We start from the raw sequence: 17,430 nt of genomic DNA on the forward strand, positions 1-17,430 counted from the left end.
AGGGAGAAAAAGTAGAAAGAATTAGTAGAAGAAAGAAAGAGAGGGAGAAAGAAAGGAAGAAGGAAAGGAAGGAAGGAAGAAAGAAAGGAGGGAGGGAGGGAGGAATGAAAGGAAAAGGAAGAGTGCATGGAAGAAGGGAGGGAGGGAGGGAGGAAGGAAAGAAAGAAAGAAAGAAAGAAAGGAGGGAGTGAGGGAGGAAGAAAAAAAAGAAAGTGAAAGGAAGTAGGGTGGGAGGGAGGGAGGGAGGAAGGAAAGACAGAAGGGAGGGAGGGAGGGAGGAAGGAAAGAAAAAGAAAGAGTGAAAGGAAGAAAGGAGGGAGGGAGGGAGGAAGGAAAGAAAGAGAGAAAGAAAGAAAGGAGGGGCGGAGGGAGGGAGGAAGGGAAGGTAGGAAAAAAATAAAGAGCAGGTAAAGTAAAATAGAATAAAGTATGAAATATAGTAGCATTATTAACATTAAGAAGTAATTATTGAGAAAAAAACGGACAGATAGAACCCTGGGACATATGGTGGAAGCAAAGCTATACAGAGAGAATCTTACACAGAAGAATACACATACACATTCACAAAAAGAGAGCAGGGGGAAAAATCAAAAATCTTGCTCTCCAAGTCCACCTCCTCAATTTGGGATAATTCGTTGTAAAAAGAGGAAAAGGGCAAGAAGTCTGAAATCTTGCTCTCTAAGTCCACCTCCTTAATTTGGGATAATTCGTTGTAAAAAGAGGAAAGGGGGGGAATGTCTTAAATCTTGTCCTCAAAGTCCACTTCCTCAATTTGGGATGATTCGCTGTCCATTCATGCACTCCACAGACGCAGGGCACATCAAGTGGACCGTGGAACTTTAATCCACTGCCTCCGAGGCTGCACAGAGAGATTTCCCTGTCTCTTCTCTGCTCTCACAGCTCCCGGGTCTCAGCCTTGGACCTGGCCCCGCCTCTGTGCGTAGGTCGCCGGAGGGCGTCCATTCTTTGCTCAGACAGGACGGGTTTAAAGGAGCCGCTGATGCGGGGGCTCTGGCTCACTCAGGCAGAGGGGAGGGAGGGGCGCGCAGAGTGGCGCGGACCTGCAGCGGCAGAGGCCGGCGTGACGTTGCACCAGACCGAGGCGCTCCGTGCGCTTTCCCAGGAAAGCCGTCCCCGGGTCCCGGGACCCGGGCAGTGGCAGGGTGCACAGGCTCCCCGGAAGGCGGGGCGGACAGTGACCCGCGCTCGCACACAGGCCCCGCGGCGACGGCAGCAGCAGCCCCAGCGTCCCACGCCCGTCTCCGGGGTCCGTGCCTTTAGCCGCGGCTCACGCCCGTCTCTGGAGCTTCCCCAAGCAGCCCTCTTAATGCCCTCTCCTCGCGCACCAGGAAACAAAAGGGAAGAAAAAGTCTCTTGCCTCTTCGGCAGCTCCAGACCCTTTCCCCGGACTCCCTCTGGGCTAGCCGTGGTGCACTAACGCCTTCAGGCTCTCTTCTTGCCGCCAGCCCCAGTCCTCTCCCTGTGCTCTGACTGAAAGCCGATAGCCGAGCCTCAGCTCCCAGCCCCGCCCGCCCCGGCGGCCGAGCAGACAAGCCTCTCGGGCTGGTGGGTACCTGAGGGCACCGATCCTCTGTGCCGGAATCTCTCCGCTTTGCCCTCCACACCGCTGTTGCTGTGCTCTCCTCCGCTACTCCAAAGCTTTCCCCTTCCGCCACCTGCAGTCTCCGCCCGCGAAGGGGCTTGTAGTGTGTGGAAACCTTTCCTCCTTCACGGCTCCCTCCCACTAGTGCAGGTCCCGTCCCTATCCTTTTGTCTCTGTTTATTCTTTTTTCTTTTGCCCTACCCAGGTATGTGGGGAGTTTCTTGCCTTTTGGGGTGTCTGAGGTCTTCTGTCAGCGTTCAGTAGGTGTTCTGTAGGAGTTGTTCCACGTGTAGATGAATTTCTGATGTATCTGTGGGGAGGAAGGTGATCTCCGCGTCTTACTCTTCTGCCATCTTCCTCCGGGGTCGCATTCTCCTTTTTAATTCAACAGTCATTATTGAATCTCTTTTCAGTGCCAGGGTCTATACTAAGGGCTATAACATACACAGAAACAATATAAGGAACCAATTCGATAATTTAGGAATAAATTGCAAGTTGAAGAGGCAAAATATAAACATACTGAAGGTCACACAACAAAGAGGTTAAAAGCAATGGTTCTTATGTTATAAATATTTTTGTCTTCAACTCCGATTGTCCACAGATAGTTCATCTGCCTTGGCTATTAGCAGAGATAACAGTGTTTGTAATAGTTAGCAGTTGCTGAACCCTTACAGACATTTGTCTTATATCTTCTAATCCTTATAACACTTTTATAAGAGAGGTATTGCTATTTATTTTTTAAAGATGAAGAAACTGAGGCTCAGAGAGGATAAACATCTTGATCAACACCACAAAGTTAGAAAGCATAGCCTGGCTTTGCCTAGTAGTTGAGCCCACATTTCTTACCATTATACTTTCCCAGATAAGTCCATATGCTTAAAACTTGTTTTTATTTTTATAAAAATTTTTGAGACATTTAAAAGTCTTGTGCTGCTCACATTCTTTCTAATGGCTGACAAGAAAGGAACAATGGATAACTAACATGATTATGTGACCTAATCAGACATTGTAAGCTTAACTGACCGTTAGTTATCTCTTGACTTTTTACCCAGATTTCTTACTGACCTGCCAATATTAACTCATAAGCATGTTACTGACCCTTTTTCATTATTAAGCAATCCTGCCATTACTAAGTTGCTTCCTGTAATTTTATTTGCAATCAGTATGCCTGGTAGCTCATGTTATCTGCAGTGGAGTTTCCCATTGAGATGTTTCAAGATATTTGTTCCCAGAAAGGTTTTAAGAGTACCTACAAGAATGTGACTCTGAATTCCAGAAAACAGAAAACTTAGGAGGACAAAATCAAGCATACTTGTGGTTTTTAAATATAAGAATTTTATATTCATCTCCCATAATTCTTTAAAAATTCTTTGATTCCATGAGCCCCTCCAGATATAAATCTTGGGTTGAGGGATTTGATATAATCTTTTTCCTCTTAATATTTACATTATTTGCCGTGTAGGAGTTAGTGGTATGTGGGATGAGTGAATAGGATCTTCACCATCATTATTAGCAAATAATTCATCATGAATGAATTACATATCACCTACTCATGGACGGCTTTGTTCAAAAGGGTTTGAACATATGCCTTCTCAGCATTAACATGTCATGATGCCCAGAGTTCCCACTGCAAGAGGATTATTTGTTAAGCTAATGGTTAAGTTACATGCATTATTTTGCAAGACCAGAGGGTAATAAATAAGCAGAATAGATAATGAAGGAGACTCATTTTCTACACAAGAATCTCAATTAAAACAGTAAATCCTTCCAGTCCCAGAATCTGGACAAGGGAGTAGCTGTTGCTATTAACCTGACCTTTTATAAAGACAACAAAAATGTTTCTAAGAATAATTTAATGCACACTTTGGAATGAGGAGTACATACATTTTACAATGCAATTAATTCAAATATTTATACATTAAATTCTATGTGAAAACAAAGATGCTTTTAGTTATATTTTACTTTCTCATGTAGCTAAGGGCACTTGGAGCATCCTTTCCTAAAATTAGTTGATTTTTCTCTATATTTTCACCGTTGTTCTTGGCTTATATCCATAACACTTTTTATACTAAAGCCTTCATTATTTGCAGGTTATCTGTATCCTCTGCTAATGTGTGGTCTAAAAGCCATGCCAAATGGTGCATCTTTATCAATTAATAGCTGAAAAGAATTTATCCCTCTAATAAACACTGCAGAATTGCCTACTGACATTGTGTCTTTGCTCATAAAGCTCTTCATTTTCCTGAATGTGCTTCACCTGTGTTTCCTCTGATAATCCCATCAATGTGACCTTCTATCCTAAGATAAGCCAATAGATTTTTTACAGTTTTTGTTAAAAAGATCCACTTCTTAGGTGAAGTTAGAGCTAATGATGAGTCTGTTAGGAAGAATGATGGATATTATAATATGTTTTAGACAAAGGATTGATAATATATCCTCTGCCCCAACATTTATTATAATGCTATTATTGTAACCTAGAGCAGCTGATAATAATTATATACAAGCCAAAAAATAAATTGTTTTTATAATGAATGAAATAATTTTACTTTTTAGACCGAATGATATTAGAAAGTGTTTATGATCTCTCTTTTAAGAACTCAAAGGGATAACAGCACAATCATTGAAACAGTGGTTGAAGGAGAACTTGTACAGCTCTAGGGCTCCACTATTCCAGACAAGTGTGATTTTAAAACAAATTGTAGCATGCAAACAATGAATGCCACTACTGATCTTTAATCCCTCTTCCCATTCCCCAGAGCATTCATCTCTTCAATCTAAAATGCTCAGTGTCCCAGAAATTCCTGTTGTGACATAGAGTTCCCAATTTGATGACAGACATGAGTAGTTTCATGTGTCCCTTGCCTTTTTGTTGCCACCTTTGCTCTATTAGCATTCTACTCATCACGATGATGAGTGGTAGCATGTTTATCCTTAAGAATTGTGGACCTGGGGACTTCCCTGGTGGCTCAGCAGTTAAGAATCCACCTGCCAATGCAGGAGACATGGGTTCGAGCCCTGGTCTGGCAAGATCCCACATTCCGCGGAATGGCTAAGCCCATGCACCACAACTACTGGGCCTGCGCCCTAGAGCCCGTGAGCCAAAACTACTGAAGCCCGCGCACCTAGAGCCCATGCTCTGCAACAAGAGAAGCCACCGCAATGAGAAGCCCATGCACTGCAACGAAGAGTAACCCCTACTCGTCGCAACTAGAGAAAGCCCGCGTGCAGCTATAAAATTAATTAATTAATTAAAAAAAAAGAATTATGGACCTGGGATAATATACATGGAGGCTTAAATATTGTGGGGCTTATTGTTTATTATAAATCAAGCAAATGTTAGTCAATAAAATAAGTTATATCCTCCCATTTTGATGGATATATCTTTATAACAACCTGGAAAGCCAAGTGAAATGTTAGAATTTTTGGACTCCTCAGGGATATGGTGGCATAGAGAGAGATGGCCTCCAGCTTCCAGCCCCTCTTCACCTAGTTCTATCCAGTTCTATGAGAGGTCTTGCACACAAGTGAATGGACACTCTAGTCCACACATCCAGGATCCATACACTCTCCCCTTAAACATCTGCACCTGGACCACCCATCTTTCTTAACTGTATGCAAATTTGTGGCACAGTCTGTAGTCTGGGGGACAGAACAGAACTGGGAAAGATGATATTACAGGTCCTGTACTCGGGGTGTGGAGTGGCTTTTGAGGAATGGAATTCTGGGTTCACAGGGGTTTGGAGCATGATCTTTCTAGAAGAGGGCATTGCAGGATGCGAGTGGGTACTCCTCTGGACTCTGTAGACTACCTAGTGGTGAAGGTATGGCCAGAGAAGAGCCAGAATGTTCAGCAAACATTTGTTGGTTTCTTACTAAGTACTAGCACTGTTCTGGCCCCCTGGGAAACATGAGTGAACAAATTAAAATGTTTGCCCTTATAGTGCTTATATTCTGGGAAATAGAGAAAAAGACTATAAATACTAAATGTAGTAAATATATAAATTATGTAGTATGTTAGAGTGTGAGAAGTACTGTAGAAACAATAAAAATTAGAGCAATGAAAGATGGGAGGGTTGCCATGTTAAATAGATTAGTCAGGCTTGGCCTCAACTGAGAAGGTAGATCTGAGCAAAAACTTGAAGACAGTGAGGAAATCAGCCAAGAAGATAACAAGAGGGAGAGAAGCTCAGGCCCTTAAAAGTACAGTGGGCACCTCGAGGTAGGACCATGCTCAGCATGTTGAAAGAACAACAAAGAGACCAGCAAATCTGGAAAGAGTGAGCAAGGTGTAGAGTTAAAAAGAGAAGTCAGAAAAAGAATGATGACCAGATCATACAGTGTAGCACCGTCCAGTAGAAATACAATGAGAGCCATAAAAATGTAATTTATGTAATTTATGTAGCCACAAAAAAGGTACAGAGAAACAGGTAAAACTCAACTTTAATAATGCATCTAGTAAAAATCAGTTTATCTAAAATGTTTTCATTTCAACATGCAATCTTTGAAATTCAGAGTGTGTTTTACACTGACAACACATCTCAGTTCATACTAGCTACATTTCAGTTGTTCAATAGCCACGTATGGTTAGTGGTTGCTCTACTGGAAAACACAGATATACGTTTTGACTCATCATTGAAAGAACTTTGACTATTACTCTGAGTGATTTGGGAGACATTTCAGTTTTAAGAATTGAAGTGTCATGATTTGATCTATCTTTTAAAAACATCAGGGTTAGCCTTAACTGAGAATACACCAAAAGGGATCAAGAGTAGAAACAGGGAGACCCGTTACAGTAATCTTGATGAAGAATGATGGTGGCTCAGATGATACCAGTGGATGCTCTAAGTGGTTGAATTGCTAATCCTTTTAAAGATAGCAGAAATAGGATGAATTGCATTTGGTGTGGGAAAGGGAAGTCAAGAATGATCCCAAGACTTTGGCCTGAATAACAGAAAGGATGGATTGACATCAACTAAGATTACCAAGACTGTTGGGAGGATGGGGAAGGAAGATAGATGTTCAGTCTTGGGAAGGTGTATCTGAGTAGCCTATGAGGCATCCAAGTGAAGATGCAGAGTAGGCTTGGTTATGAGTCTGGAGTTTAGGAGAGAGTTTGGGTATAAAAGTTTGGAGATCATCAACCTTAAAATTGGTTAAGACAAGGGGGGAAGAGTAGATAGAAGAGAGGACCAAGGTCTGAGCATTGGGACATCTGAAATTAAGAGATCTAAAATAACATGAAATTGAAATTAAATAATATCAAATATTTGAGCACTTTTGAATTATGTTTAATTAAAAAAATAAGATGTATATCCATTACTGTCATTATTTGCATTTTACTAAAATCTATAGCTTTAGATGAAGCCTAAAGCCTTTTTTGTGACTTTTTTGCTTTAAAATGTCTCACAAACCTTTAAATAATTAAATTATAGACAACTACATTTAAACAACAAACAGTCAAAATAAAAATTGTGGCTGTAATCAAATTAGAAACCGTTATCAGTATCTAATGCACATTTTTATATATAAATATATGCATATATTTGCCAGAGATGTATAAGGCAATTGTTCTTTGATAACTATAGATTTAAACACGAATATAGCAGCTTGAAATCTGTCCCACAGTCTACAGTCTACAAACTAATGCATCTTTGTTTTATTTGTGATAAGCTTACCAATTTGGTTTTTTTTAATATAAAGTTTGATGGATGGTTATGTGTTCTTACCTCATTTTAGTCTGTCGGAGAATGAGATCTTTATTCCTTTCATTATATTCAGATCTCAGATATAAGGAATGCTTTATACAATAAAATTCATTATTATTACTATAAACATGTTCATGACTTTTAAAAATATACAACTAATTCTTCAAATGAGATTCTAACCCTTGTGATCTTGTATGTCAAGGCAATTATTTATAGTATAATGTGGAAATTAGTGTATTCAATTAAAAGCTGAAAATTGGAATTAAATAACTCATTTTTATCTAAATGACTACATAAACATACTGACAAACAGTTTTTAATTATTTAACACAGGCAATTGTTTGTGTCTTTTCAGTCTATAAGAGAAGTCACAGGCTACGTGTTGGTGGCTCTTAATCAGTTTCGCTATCTGCCTCTGGAGAATTTACGCATTATTCGTGGGACAAAACTTTATGAAGATCGATATGCCTTGGCAATATTTTTAAACTACAGAAAAGATGGAAACTTTGGACTTCAAGAACTTGGATTGAAGAACTTGACTGGTAAGGAAAATATATAAAATAACAAATGTACTCCTATTATCAATATAATAGACACACACATATGGGTGTATGGTTTCTCCAGTGTGTATTACATTGAGGGACATTATAAAGCATTGAAATATGTACTATTTATTCATTTTATGAGAAACGATGCCTTGCGATTCCCTTGTTTTATGTACAGATATTGTAAATGCAGTCTGACTGTATCTCTGCTGAACAGAAGTACGCTGGAAGGAAATGCTCAGTGACTGAAAACTGAGATATGAAGCAGGTTTAAGAATGCTATGTTTGGTGGTCTTAGGTGAACAGTGGACCATATCATCAAATCTCTGCAATAATACCCTAACTTTCACTTTCGTTACAGCTCAGTAAATACACAAACCATTATATCTAGTTCCACTAATCTAGCTTTTTGTATAATCCCTTATTTTCGAAAAACATATCTAATGCATTAATCCAGTTTTGATTTCTTTTATTGAGTAACTCACTAAATGCCATTAGTAGTTCTTTCTCATAATGCTTTAATATCATCAGTGATTTTTTCCCCTTAAGATTGGAAATAAATAATTGCTAACAACTTAAATTATCATCTTGCTACAAAAAAACACTTTGAGGGAATTTGTTTTGTAAGCTGGTCCTGGCAATCCCATTGATATCTTTTCAATTCATATAGTTCAGAGTTTTGGTACAGGGATTCTATTTGTGAATTTTGCCATATGTACCTGTAACCAAAATGCACGAATTAGTAATTATATCACAGTGGGAGAAAGGAGTTTGAACTATTAATTTAATGTAAATTAATATGATCTATATATTTTGCATCAAAATATCTATTGGCTTTGTGTGTGTTTGAGTCCACACAGTGGTGATGTTTCTTGTTATTGGAATCTGAAATATTTTAGAAGTATTGTCTTAAAATATTAAGAAACAGATAAGATTAATATTGTCAGGTTATTAAAATTATATGCTTCTTTTATTTACAGTGGACATAAAATATATAATTTTAAGTTAGAAGTAGCTTCATAGTTATCCAGACATGAGCTAAAATTGGGATATTTTGGATGAAGAAAGGAGTGTTGATTATGTTATTTATTTTGAACATGATTGCTATAGAATTGATGACATAATGGTAAATGAAAATTGCTCAGAATTTATAGATTCTTTCATCAACATTTTTACCTTTTTTTTTCTTTCAAAGATAGTCTTCTTACTGAAGAGCAGGATATTTGACTAAATTACTACTTGCATGGAAATAATGATAGGAGGAAGATTTTTGGAAATGGAACAGATAGAGAAAAATTGAATGATTGAAATTAGGAATCTAAAAATAACATGATCTAGTTAAAACTTGCCTAGGAAGCAATGTGTTTTCTTCATGATTTTCCTCTGATTATATTAAAGAAAAATTGAATAAATTTATCTTCAAATTTTTATGATACTTAAATTATGTTATTCCAAAATATGTGCTATTTGAAGAATCTTTTCACACAAAAAATTAGTCTTTAAAGAGTTCTCTTATTTATTTCCACATTTAACACCAATACTATTAAAAATTCAAAAGGAGTTATTTTGTCAAACTATGCCACATTTAAACATACCTTGTCTATTGAGTGAGCTTACACCACGTCTTACTTATGATTGTGACAGTTGTTTGACTTGTTTCATATCAAAATATAACACTTATTTTAAAAATATCATTATTCCCTAAGCTGCCAAAAAGCCTTATATTTTCCTGTGCAGCAGTAGAGATGGGTAATTAATAAATGAACAAAAGAATGATTTGAGTATTTAGAAAATATATGTATTTGTTCAAGAGTTATTATTCATTCATTTTTTGAATATGAATTAATGTAAAGTACAGTAAAATAACTGGTGGAAAATTTAGACAATTTGGGAAATTTCCAGATATTTTAATATATTTATTACATGGTTGACAATTACATGCCAACATTATTCCTTGAGATAATCTAGAATCATTGATCATATTTTAGGTAATAAGATCAAGAGTGTAACTCCAATTTTGAAAATCAGAAGTTATACAGTAAGTACGACTGTGTTTGTGTGTAAGAATGTACAAGGAAGGACAGGAGATATATAACTGTTCAGCTCTTCATCAAAGAGGAATTGGGGATAAAGTTTGCTCTACAGTAATATTTTAAAGAGTTCAGTGTTCTAGGTAACCTGATTAATATAGCAAGCAAGCATTGGAGTTCACTTTAGGTGAGATTGTTTTCGTGTTTTGAAAAGATTTTTGTTTTATTTTGTTTGTTGATGGGCTATGCAAAGAAAATTGGTAAACTTCTTTTTCTTTTTTAATTTAATGTTATTGAAATATTAAGAGTAGGGTTACCAGGGCTAGCCTTAAGTTTAGATTTACCTTGTAGAATATAAGGGGAAATAGAAAACCTGCTGAGTAGTCACATATCTCACTGCCTAACTACAGTAGTGAATTAAATTTTTAACTCAGTCCTTTCTTTCTTTCTTTCTTTCTTTCATGTTTGGCTGTATTTGGGTCTTGTTTCTGTGCGAGGGCTTTCTCTAGTTGCGGCAAGCGGGGGCCACTCTTCATCGCGGTGCGTGGGCCTCTCACTATCGCAGCCTCTCTTGTTGTGGAGCACAAGCTCCAGACACGCAGGCTCAGTAGCGGTGGCTCACGGGCCTAGTTGCACCACGGCATGTGGAATCTTCCCAGACCAGGGCTCGAACCCGTGTCCCCTGCATTGGCAGGCAGATTCTCAACCCCTGTGCCACTAGGGAAACCCTTTACCTCAGTTCTGAAGGGGGCAGCAGCATCAGCATCACCTGGGCACTTGTTCTAGATATGCAGATTCTTGGGCTTCACCTGAGCACTAATGGATGAAAAATTCTGGGGATGCAACCCACCAAGTTTAAGGATCCCTCCAATGATTCTGATGACTATTAAAGTTTGAGAAACAATGTTCTAATTAATTAAAGATACCAAGAAATGGTAGCAAAATATCTAGTTAATCTCTTCACACTTACTCGATCCAAATAATTTTCATTCATTTATTATCTCCTGGAAGGAAGAGAAGGAATGTACAGAGAGCAGATAAGTTTTTGATTGAATGACAAGAAATATACTTTTGACTGGTGTGAGAATGAAAATAATACACTAGCAGCCTGGATGGAAATGTGGGTATAAAAGAGTTTGGAAATAAAAAAGATGCCAGGCATAAAATTTCTTCCATGTTACCATTTTGTCTAACACCAACTTTATGTAATGGTAAACCATTACAAGGATGATAATAATTTATTGAGAATTTTCCTTTTAAGCAAAATTTTCCTTTTGAGAACTTTCAGCAATATAAATAACAAATACTAGTGTTGTAAAAAATAATTTTGAGATTGAGATTTTAAAGCTTTTTGATGTATCCATATTGTGTTTCTCCTGAAATCTTTTTTTGCTGTGTTGACTTTAGACTAGTATGCCTTTATAATAGTATGTATGCCTCCTGTAAACTCTATCTTTGTGTAAAAGGGATGTTTGGTTAACATGAAGACTGTCATATATAACAGTTAACAGTTGGTTACCACTTACACATATATAAATTAACTCACCACTTTACCCATTCTAAGTTAACTTGATGCTCACCAAAAGCTATTCCTTGGACTATTAACATTACTACAGATCTCACTTAGATACTTTTATTTTGGGTGTGACCAAAGACAAGAAACATACTTAAACATATTTTCCAGAAAGACTTGTCTTACTGCTGCCACTCACATTTCCCTGGCTCATTATGGGTGAGGTGGGGCAGAGTGGAGAAGAGGCAGGTCCCTAGACTAAGGATATGCCACACAATCCAAAAGGGAATAAGGAACTTGTCATGGCAAGCTCTAGGTGCCCTGTTAACACTGGGTCATCCTTTTCTGGTCAAGAGAGAGAACATACTTCCATCAGTGTGTCTCTTCAGGCATATAATCACCACGAGGCCACTGGGAATGACACCGCTGCATCAGAGGACAGAGCTGGACAGAATTCATTATTACTTCCTCTTTTAAGGTCACTTGCACGTGGCTGTTGTTCTTATTAATCATTTCCAGTGATGATGTTCTGATAATTTTTTTATCAGCTCCTCCTTAGCCAAATACTCCTTTTTGAAATTCAAACCAACATTTAATATAATATACTTACAACCTTAAGTTGATGAGCTCCTACTTGTTTAGTCACCTTTCTGGCCAAAATATAAAGGTTATATCATTATATGGGACATAAAAAACACTATTATTTTTCCCTTTTATAATTTATAAAATTACCTCATCTGTTAGTAATGGTGGACAGTATTATACAATTTCATCGATATATTATATTGTAGATATGAAGGAATCTTTGAGAAGTATCTGTGTACTTATATATATTCTAGTATACATATCCTATTTATAATGATGATAAGCCAGGTACAAATATTTTTATTATTTATTTATTTATTTATCTATCTATTTATTTATTTATTTATTTATTTATTTATGGCTGTGTTGGGTCTTCGTTGCTGCATGCGGGCTTTCTCTAGTTGCAGCAAGTGGGGGCTACTCTTCATTGCAGTGCGCGTGTTTCTCACTGCAGTGGCTTCTCTTGTTGCGGAGCCAGGCTCTAGGCGTGCAGGCTTCAGTAGTTGCAGCACGCAGGCTCAGTAGTTGTGGCGCACAGGCTTAGTTGTTCTGCGCCATGTGGGATCTTTCCGGACCAGGGATGGAACCCGTGTCCCCTGACGTTGGCAGGTGGATCTTAACCACTGCACCACCAGGGAAGTCCGGTACCAATTTAATACAAGCATATGTTCATTTTTCTTAACAAATTTCACATTGAAGAATATTTGAATTTTCACCTTATGAATTATGAGAATATATCTTTTGAATGGGTGAAATTTAGGATGATACAAATACACAGTTTATATTTTCCAAGTGTTAGCCAAATGTGCTACATATTTTTAGACCTACAGCTTTATATATTAATGCCTTTAATATATTATGGCTATTTTAATTGTTTGGTTAACTGTGTCACATCAGTTAGATTCTTATTTGAGATGTGGACAAAAAAAAAAAAAAGTAACCAAAATATAAAATGCTTAAGTTATTTTGAGAGCCCACAATAATAAGGATGTATTAAATTTACTGAATTCTGACAGACTCAAAGTTAAATGCTTAGTCTAGGAGATACAACATCTGAACTGATGTAACACTTGAACAGTGTCACATCTCAGCATTACATCTGAATGTCTGCCTTCAAGTATGCAAAGGCTATTAAGTAAAATAGTTCATCAAAGTAATGCAGCACTTTTTAATGTTTAAAGTTCTTAACCCCCTTTGGCATTATTTGTAATGGTCAAATAAATAATCTAATTTTGAAATAGACAGGCCACCTGTAACTGACTCAGTGTATATCAAAGAACATGGATGTGGAATCAGAAAAATATCTGTTTAAATGTCGTATCATCACATAAGCGTCCACGTCTCACTGAGATTTAGATTCTACATTGTTAAAACCGAGAGAAAAATTCCACCTCACAGTGTTAGTTATAGGCACTAACAAAATAAAGCAGGGAACTTGTCAACCACAGTACCTTTCACACAGAGGATGCTTAGGAAATCTTAGTTCTCTTATTGTTTTGTTTTTAGCTTTCCTTTGTGTCAATACACTGACAAAACAATTGTACCTGTTTCTGCATATTCAAATAGGTTCCTGTTGCTTCATTGGGGCTCTGACAAGTGATTTGTTTAGACAAAAAGATGCTCCAAATTTCATCATTTCTTCTGATACCACTTTGAAATTACTTTAAGTATAAGCTCTCTTCCTCGGTGGTGAGAAGCCTGAGGCTTTTCTCTGTCTACTTGCAGTATGATTGCTGCCTTCAGTACTTCACAGCTCTTCTCTCTAGTCTTTCAGTGTCTCACCCCAAGCACCTGTTGCCCTAGCCCTTCATTTCAAATTCCCAGCATCATGTTTCACCCTTCATTGGCCCTGACATTTGTCTTGACCAAGACAAGAGACATATTCATTCTAAGTTCTTTTACTGACACTAGAGTCTCTAAGCATTCTTCAGCAGCTCTGTGAAAGGTCTTAGTAATGTATGAGTGGCTTCAACCAGCCTAGTTCATGGACTGCTGTTAAATACAATGTTTGACAAAAGTACTACCAATATTTACATAAGAAGAAGCACTCAGCATATTGTGATATCTGCAGGAAAAAAAAATGATTCCAAGAATACTCCTAGCTTAAGGTAAATTACTTGGAAAATGATTTGATCAAAACTAACCTATAGTGAGAATGCTGTGAGTCAGATGAAATCAGTGAAGAGTGGTGCATTTTTATGAAAGTGTCAATTTTTAAATCAGGTCCGCAATTTCTAAAATTGATACTCTAATCAGTATTTTTTAAAGAAGAATTTTTTCTTGTCATATCAAACAGTGTGTATTAACTAGAAAAGGAAAATGATAATATGTTTATGTGTATAAGTAAAACAGAAATATAATTGAAAGAAAATGTTATAAATATGGGATAAGATAGTGTGACCATTTCAGCAAATTTCTAGGACTCATTCTCAGCTTTAGAGTACTGATGAGTGAATTTATGAAATTGAATGAAGGTAAAATGGGAATATCTCCTTCTGCTATATGACTGATCAGAGGGGAGATTGTTACTGGAGAAATGAGACATGGAAAGAGGGATTTTCAGGGAACAGAACCATTTTTTCTCCACTAGTCATCATGTTTTCAATCACTAGTACTAAGAATATCTACTCAGCCCATAAAAAGCACCCCCCTTGATTTATATCCCATTCAGTGTTCCTGAAAATGTCCCATTCTGTGAGCTACATTCTTTTTCATCCCTATAGCATCCTTAGGAAAAATTTGAGGAAAAACTAGCATTATGGGAGTCTCTCAGAAAAAGTCCCTGCTTGAGACTTTTTTTTTTTTTCCATATCTTCTTTTCTTTTTTTTTTTTATTTTTTATTTTACAAAATTAATCAGTTATACATATACATATGTTCCCATATCCCCTCCCTTTTGCGTCTCCCTCCCACCCTCCCTATCCCACCCCTCCAGGCGGTCACAAAGAACCGAGCTGATCTCCCTGTGCTATGCGGCTGCTTCCCACTAGCTATCTACCTTACGTTTGGTAGTGTATATATGTCCATGCCGCTCTTTCACTTTGTCACAGCTTACCCTTCCCCCTCCCCATATCCTCAAGTCCATGCTCTAGTAGGTCTGTGTCTTTATTCCTGTCTTACCCCTATGTACTTGATGACATTTTTTTCTTAAATTCCATATATATGTGTCAGCATACAGTATTTGTCTTTCTCTTTCTGACTTACTTCACTCTGTATGACAGACTCTAGGTCCATCCACCTCATTACAAATAGCTCAATTTCATTTCTTTTTATGGCTGAGTAATATTCCATTGTATATATGTGCCACATCTTCTTTATCCATTCATCCGATGATGGACACTTAGGTTGTTTCCATCTCCGGGCTATTGTAAATAGGGCTGCTATGAACATTTTGGTACATGTCTCTTTTTGAATTATGGTTTTCTCAGGGTATATGCCCAGTAGTGGGATTGCTGGGTCATATGGTAGTCCTATTTGTAGTTTTTTAAGGAACCTCCATACCGTTCTCCATAGTGGCTGTACCAATTCACATTCCCACCAGCAGTGCAAGAGTGTTCCCTTTTTTCCACACCCTCTCCAGCATTTATTGTTTCTAGATTTTTTGATGATGGCCATTCTGACTGGTGTGAGATGATATCTCATTGTAGTTTTGATTTGCATTTCTCTAATGAGTAAAGATGTTGAGCATCCTTTCATGTGTTTGTTGGCTGTCTGTATATCTTCTGTGGAGAAATGTCTATTTAGGTCTTCTGCCCATTTTTGGATTGGGTTGTTTGTTTTTTTGCTATTGAGCTGCATGAGCTGCTTATAAATTTTGGAGATTAATCCTTTGTCAGTTGCTTCATTTGCAAATATTTTCTCCCATTCTGAGGGTTGTCTTTTCGTCTTGTTTATGGTTTCCTTTGCTGTGCAAAAGCTTTGAAGTTTCATTAGGTCCCATGTGTTTATTTTTGTCTTTATTTCCATTTCTCTAGGAGGTGGGTCAAAAAGGATCTTGCTGTGATTTATGTCATAGAGTGTTCTGCCTATGTTTTCCTCTAGGAGTTTGATAGTGTCTGGCCTTACATTTAGGTCTTTAATCCATTTTGAGCTAATTTTTGTGTATGGTGTTAGGGAGTGATCTAATCTCATACTTTTACATGTCCCTGTCCAGTTTTCCCAGCACCACTTATTGAAGAGACTGTCCTTTCTCCACTGTACATTCCTGCCTCCTTTATCAAAGATAAGGTGACCATATGTCCGTGGGTTTATCTCTGGGCTTTCTATCCTGTTCCATTGATCTATCTTTCTGTTTTTGTGCCAGTACCATACTGTCTTGATTACTGTAGCTTTGTAGTATAGTCTGAAGTCAGGGAGCCTGATTCCTCCAGCTCCATTTTTCGTTCTCAAGATTGCTTTGGCTATTCGGGGTCTTTTGTGTTTCCATACAAATTGTGAAAATTTTGTTCTAGTTCTGTGAAAAATGCCATTGGTAGTTTGATAGGTATTGCATTGAATCTGTAGATTGCTTTGGGTAGTAGAGTCATTTTCACAATGTTGATTCTTCCAACCCAAGAACATGGTACATCTCTCCATCTATTTGTATCATCTTTAATTTCTTTCATCAGTGTCTTATAATTTTCTGCATACAGGTCTTTTGTCTCCTTAGGTAGGTTTATTCCTAGATATTTTATTCTTTTTGTTGCAATGGTAAATGGGAGTGTTTCCTTGATTTCACTTTCAGATTTTTCATCATTAGTATATAGGAATGCCAGAGATTTCTGTGCATTAATTTTGTATCCTGCAACTTTACCAAATTCATTGATTAGCTCTAGTAGTTTTCTGGTAGCATCTTTAGGATTCTCTATCTATAGTATCATGTCATCTGCAAACAGTGACAGCTTTACTTCTTCTTTTCCCATTTGGATTCCTTTTATTTCCTTTTCTTCTCTGATTGCTGTGGCTAAAACTTCCAAAACTATGTTGAATAAGAGTGGTGAGAGTGGGCAACCTTGTCTTGTTCCTGATCTTAGTGGAAATGATTTCAGTTTTTCACCATTGAGGACGATGCTGGCTGTGGGTTTGTCATATATGGCCTTTATTATGTTGAGGAAAGTTCCCTCTATGCCTACTTTCTGCAGGGTTTTTATCATAAATGGCTGTTGAATTTTGTCAAAAGCTTTCTCTGCATCTATTGAGATGATCATATGGTTTTTCTCCTTCAGTTTGTTAATATGGTGTATCACATTGATTGATTTGCGTATATTGAAGAATCCTTGCATTCCTGGAATAAACCCCACTTGATCATGGTGTATGATCCTTTTAATGTGCTGTTGAATTCTGTTTGCTAGTATTTTGTTGAGGATTTTTGCATCTATGATCATCAGTGATATTGGCCTGTAGTTTTCTTTCTTTGTGACATCCTTGTCTGGTTTTGGTATCAAGGTGATGGTGGCCTCGTAGAATGAGTT

At 37.6% G+C, this 17,430-nt stretch overlaps 1 protein-coding gene across 1 annotated transcript in view; it reads left to right on the top strand.

The window, feature by feature from the left end:
- ERBB4 (erb-b2 receptor tyrosine kinase 4) overlaps positions 1–17,430 on the top strand; it is a 728,717-nt gene that overhangs the window by 181,638 nt on the left and 529,649 nt on the right. The window contains exon 2 of the mRNA XM_060107375.1: positions 7,664–7,850. Coding sequence (XP_059963358.1) covers positions 7,664–7,850 — 187 coding nt within the window. The remainder of the gene's footprint in view (positions 1–7,663; positions 7,851–17,430) is intronic.

The sequence above is a fragment of the Mesoplodon densirostris genome, chromosome 8 (assembly GCF_025265405.1).
Source record: "Mesoplodon densirostris isolate mMesDen1 chromosome 8, mMesDen1 primary haplotype, whole genome shotgun sequence".
NCBI lineage: Eukaryota > Metazoa > Chordata > Mammalia > Artiodactyla > Ziphiidae > Mesoplodon > Mesoplodon densirostris.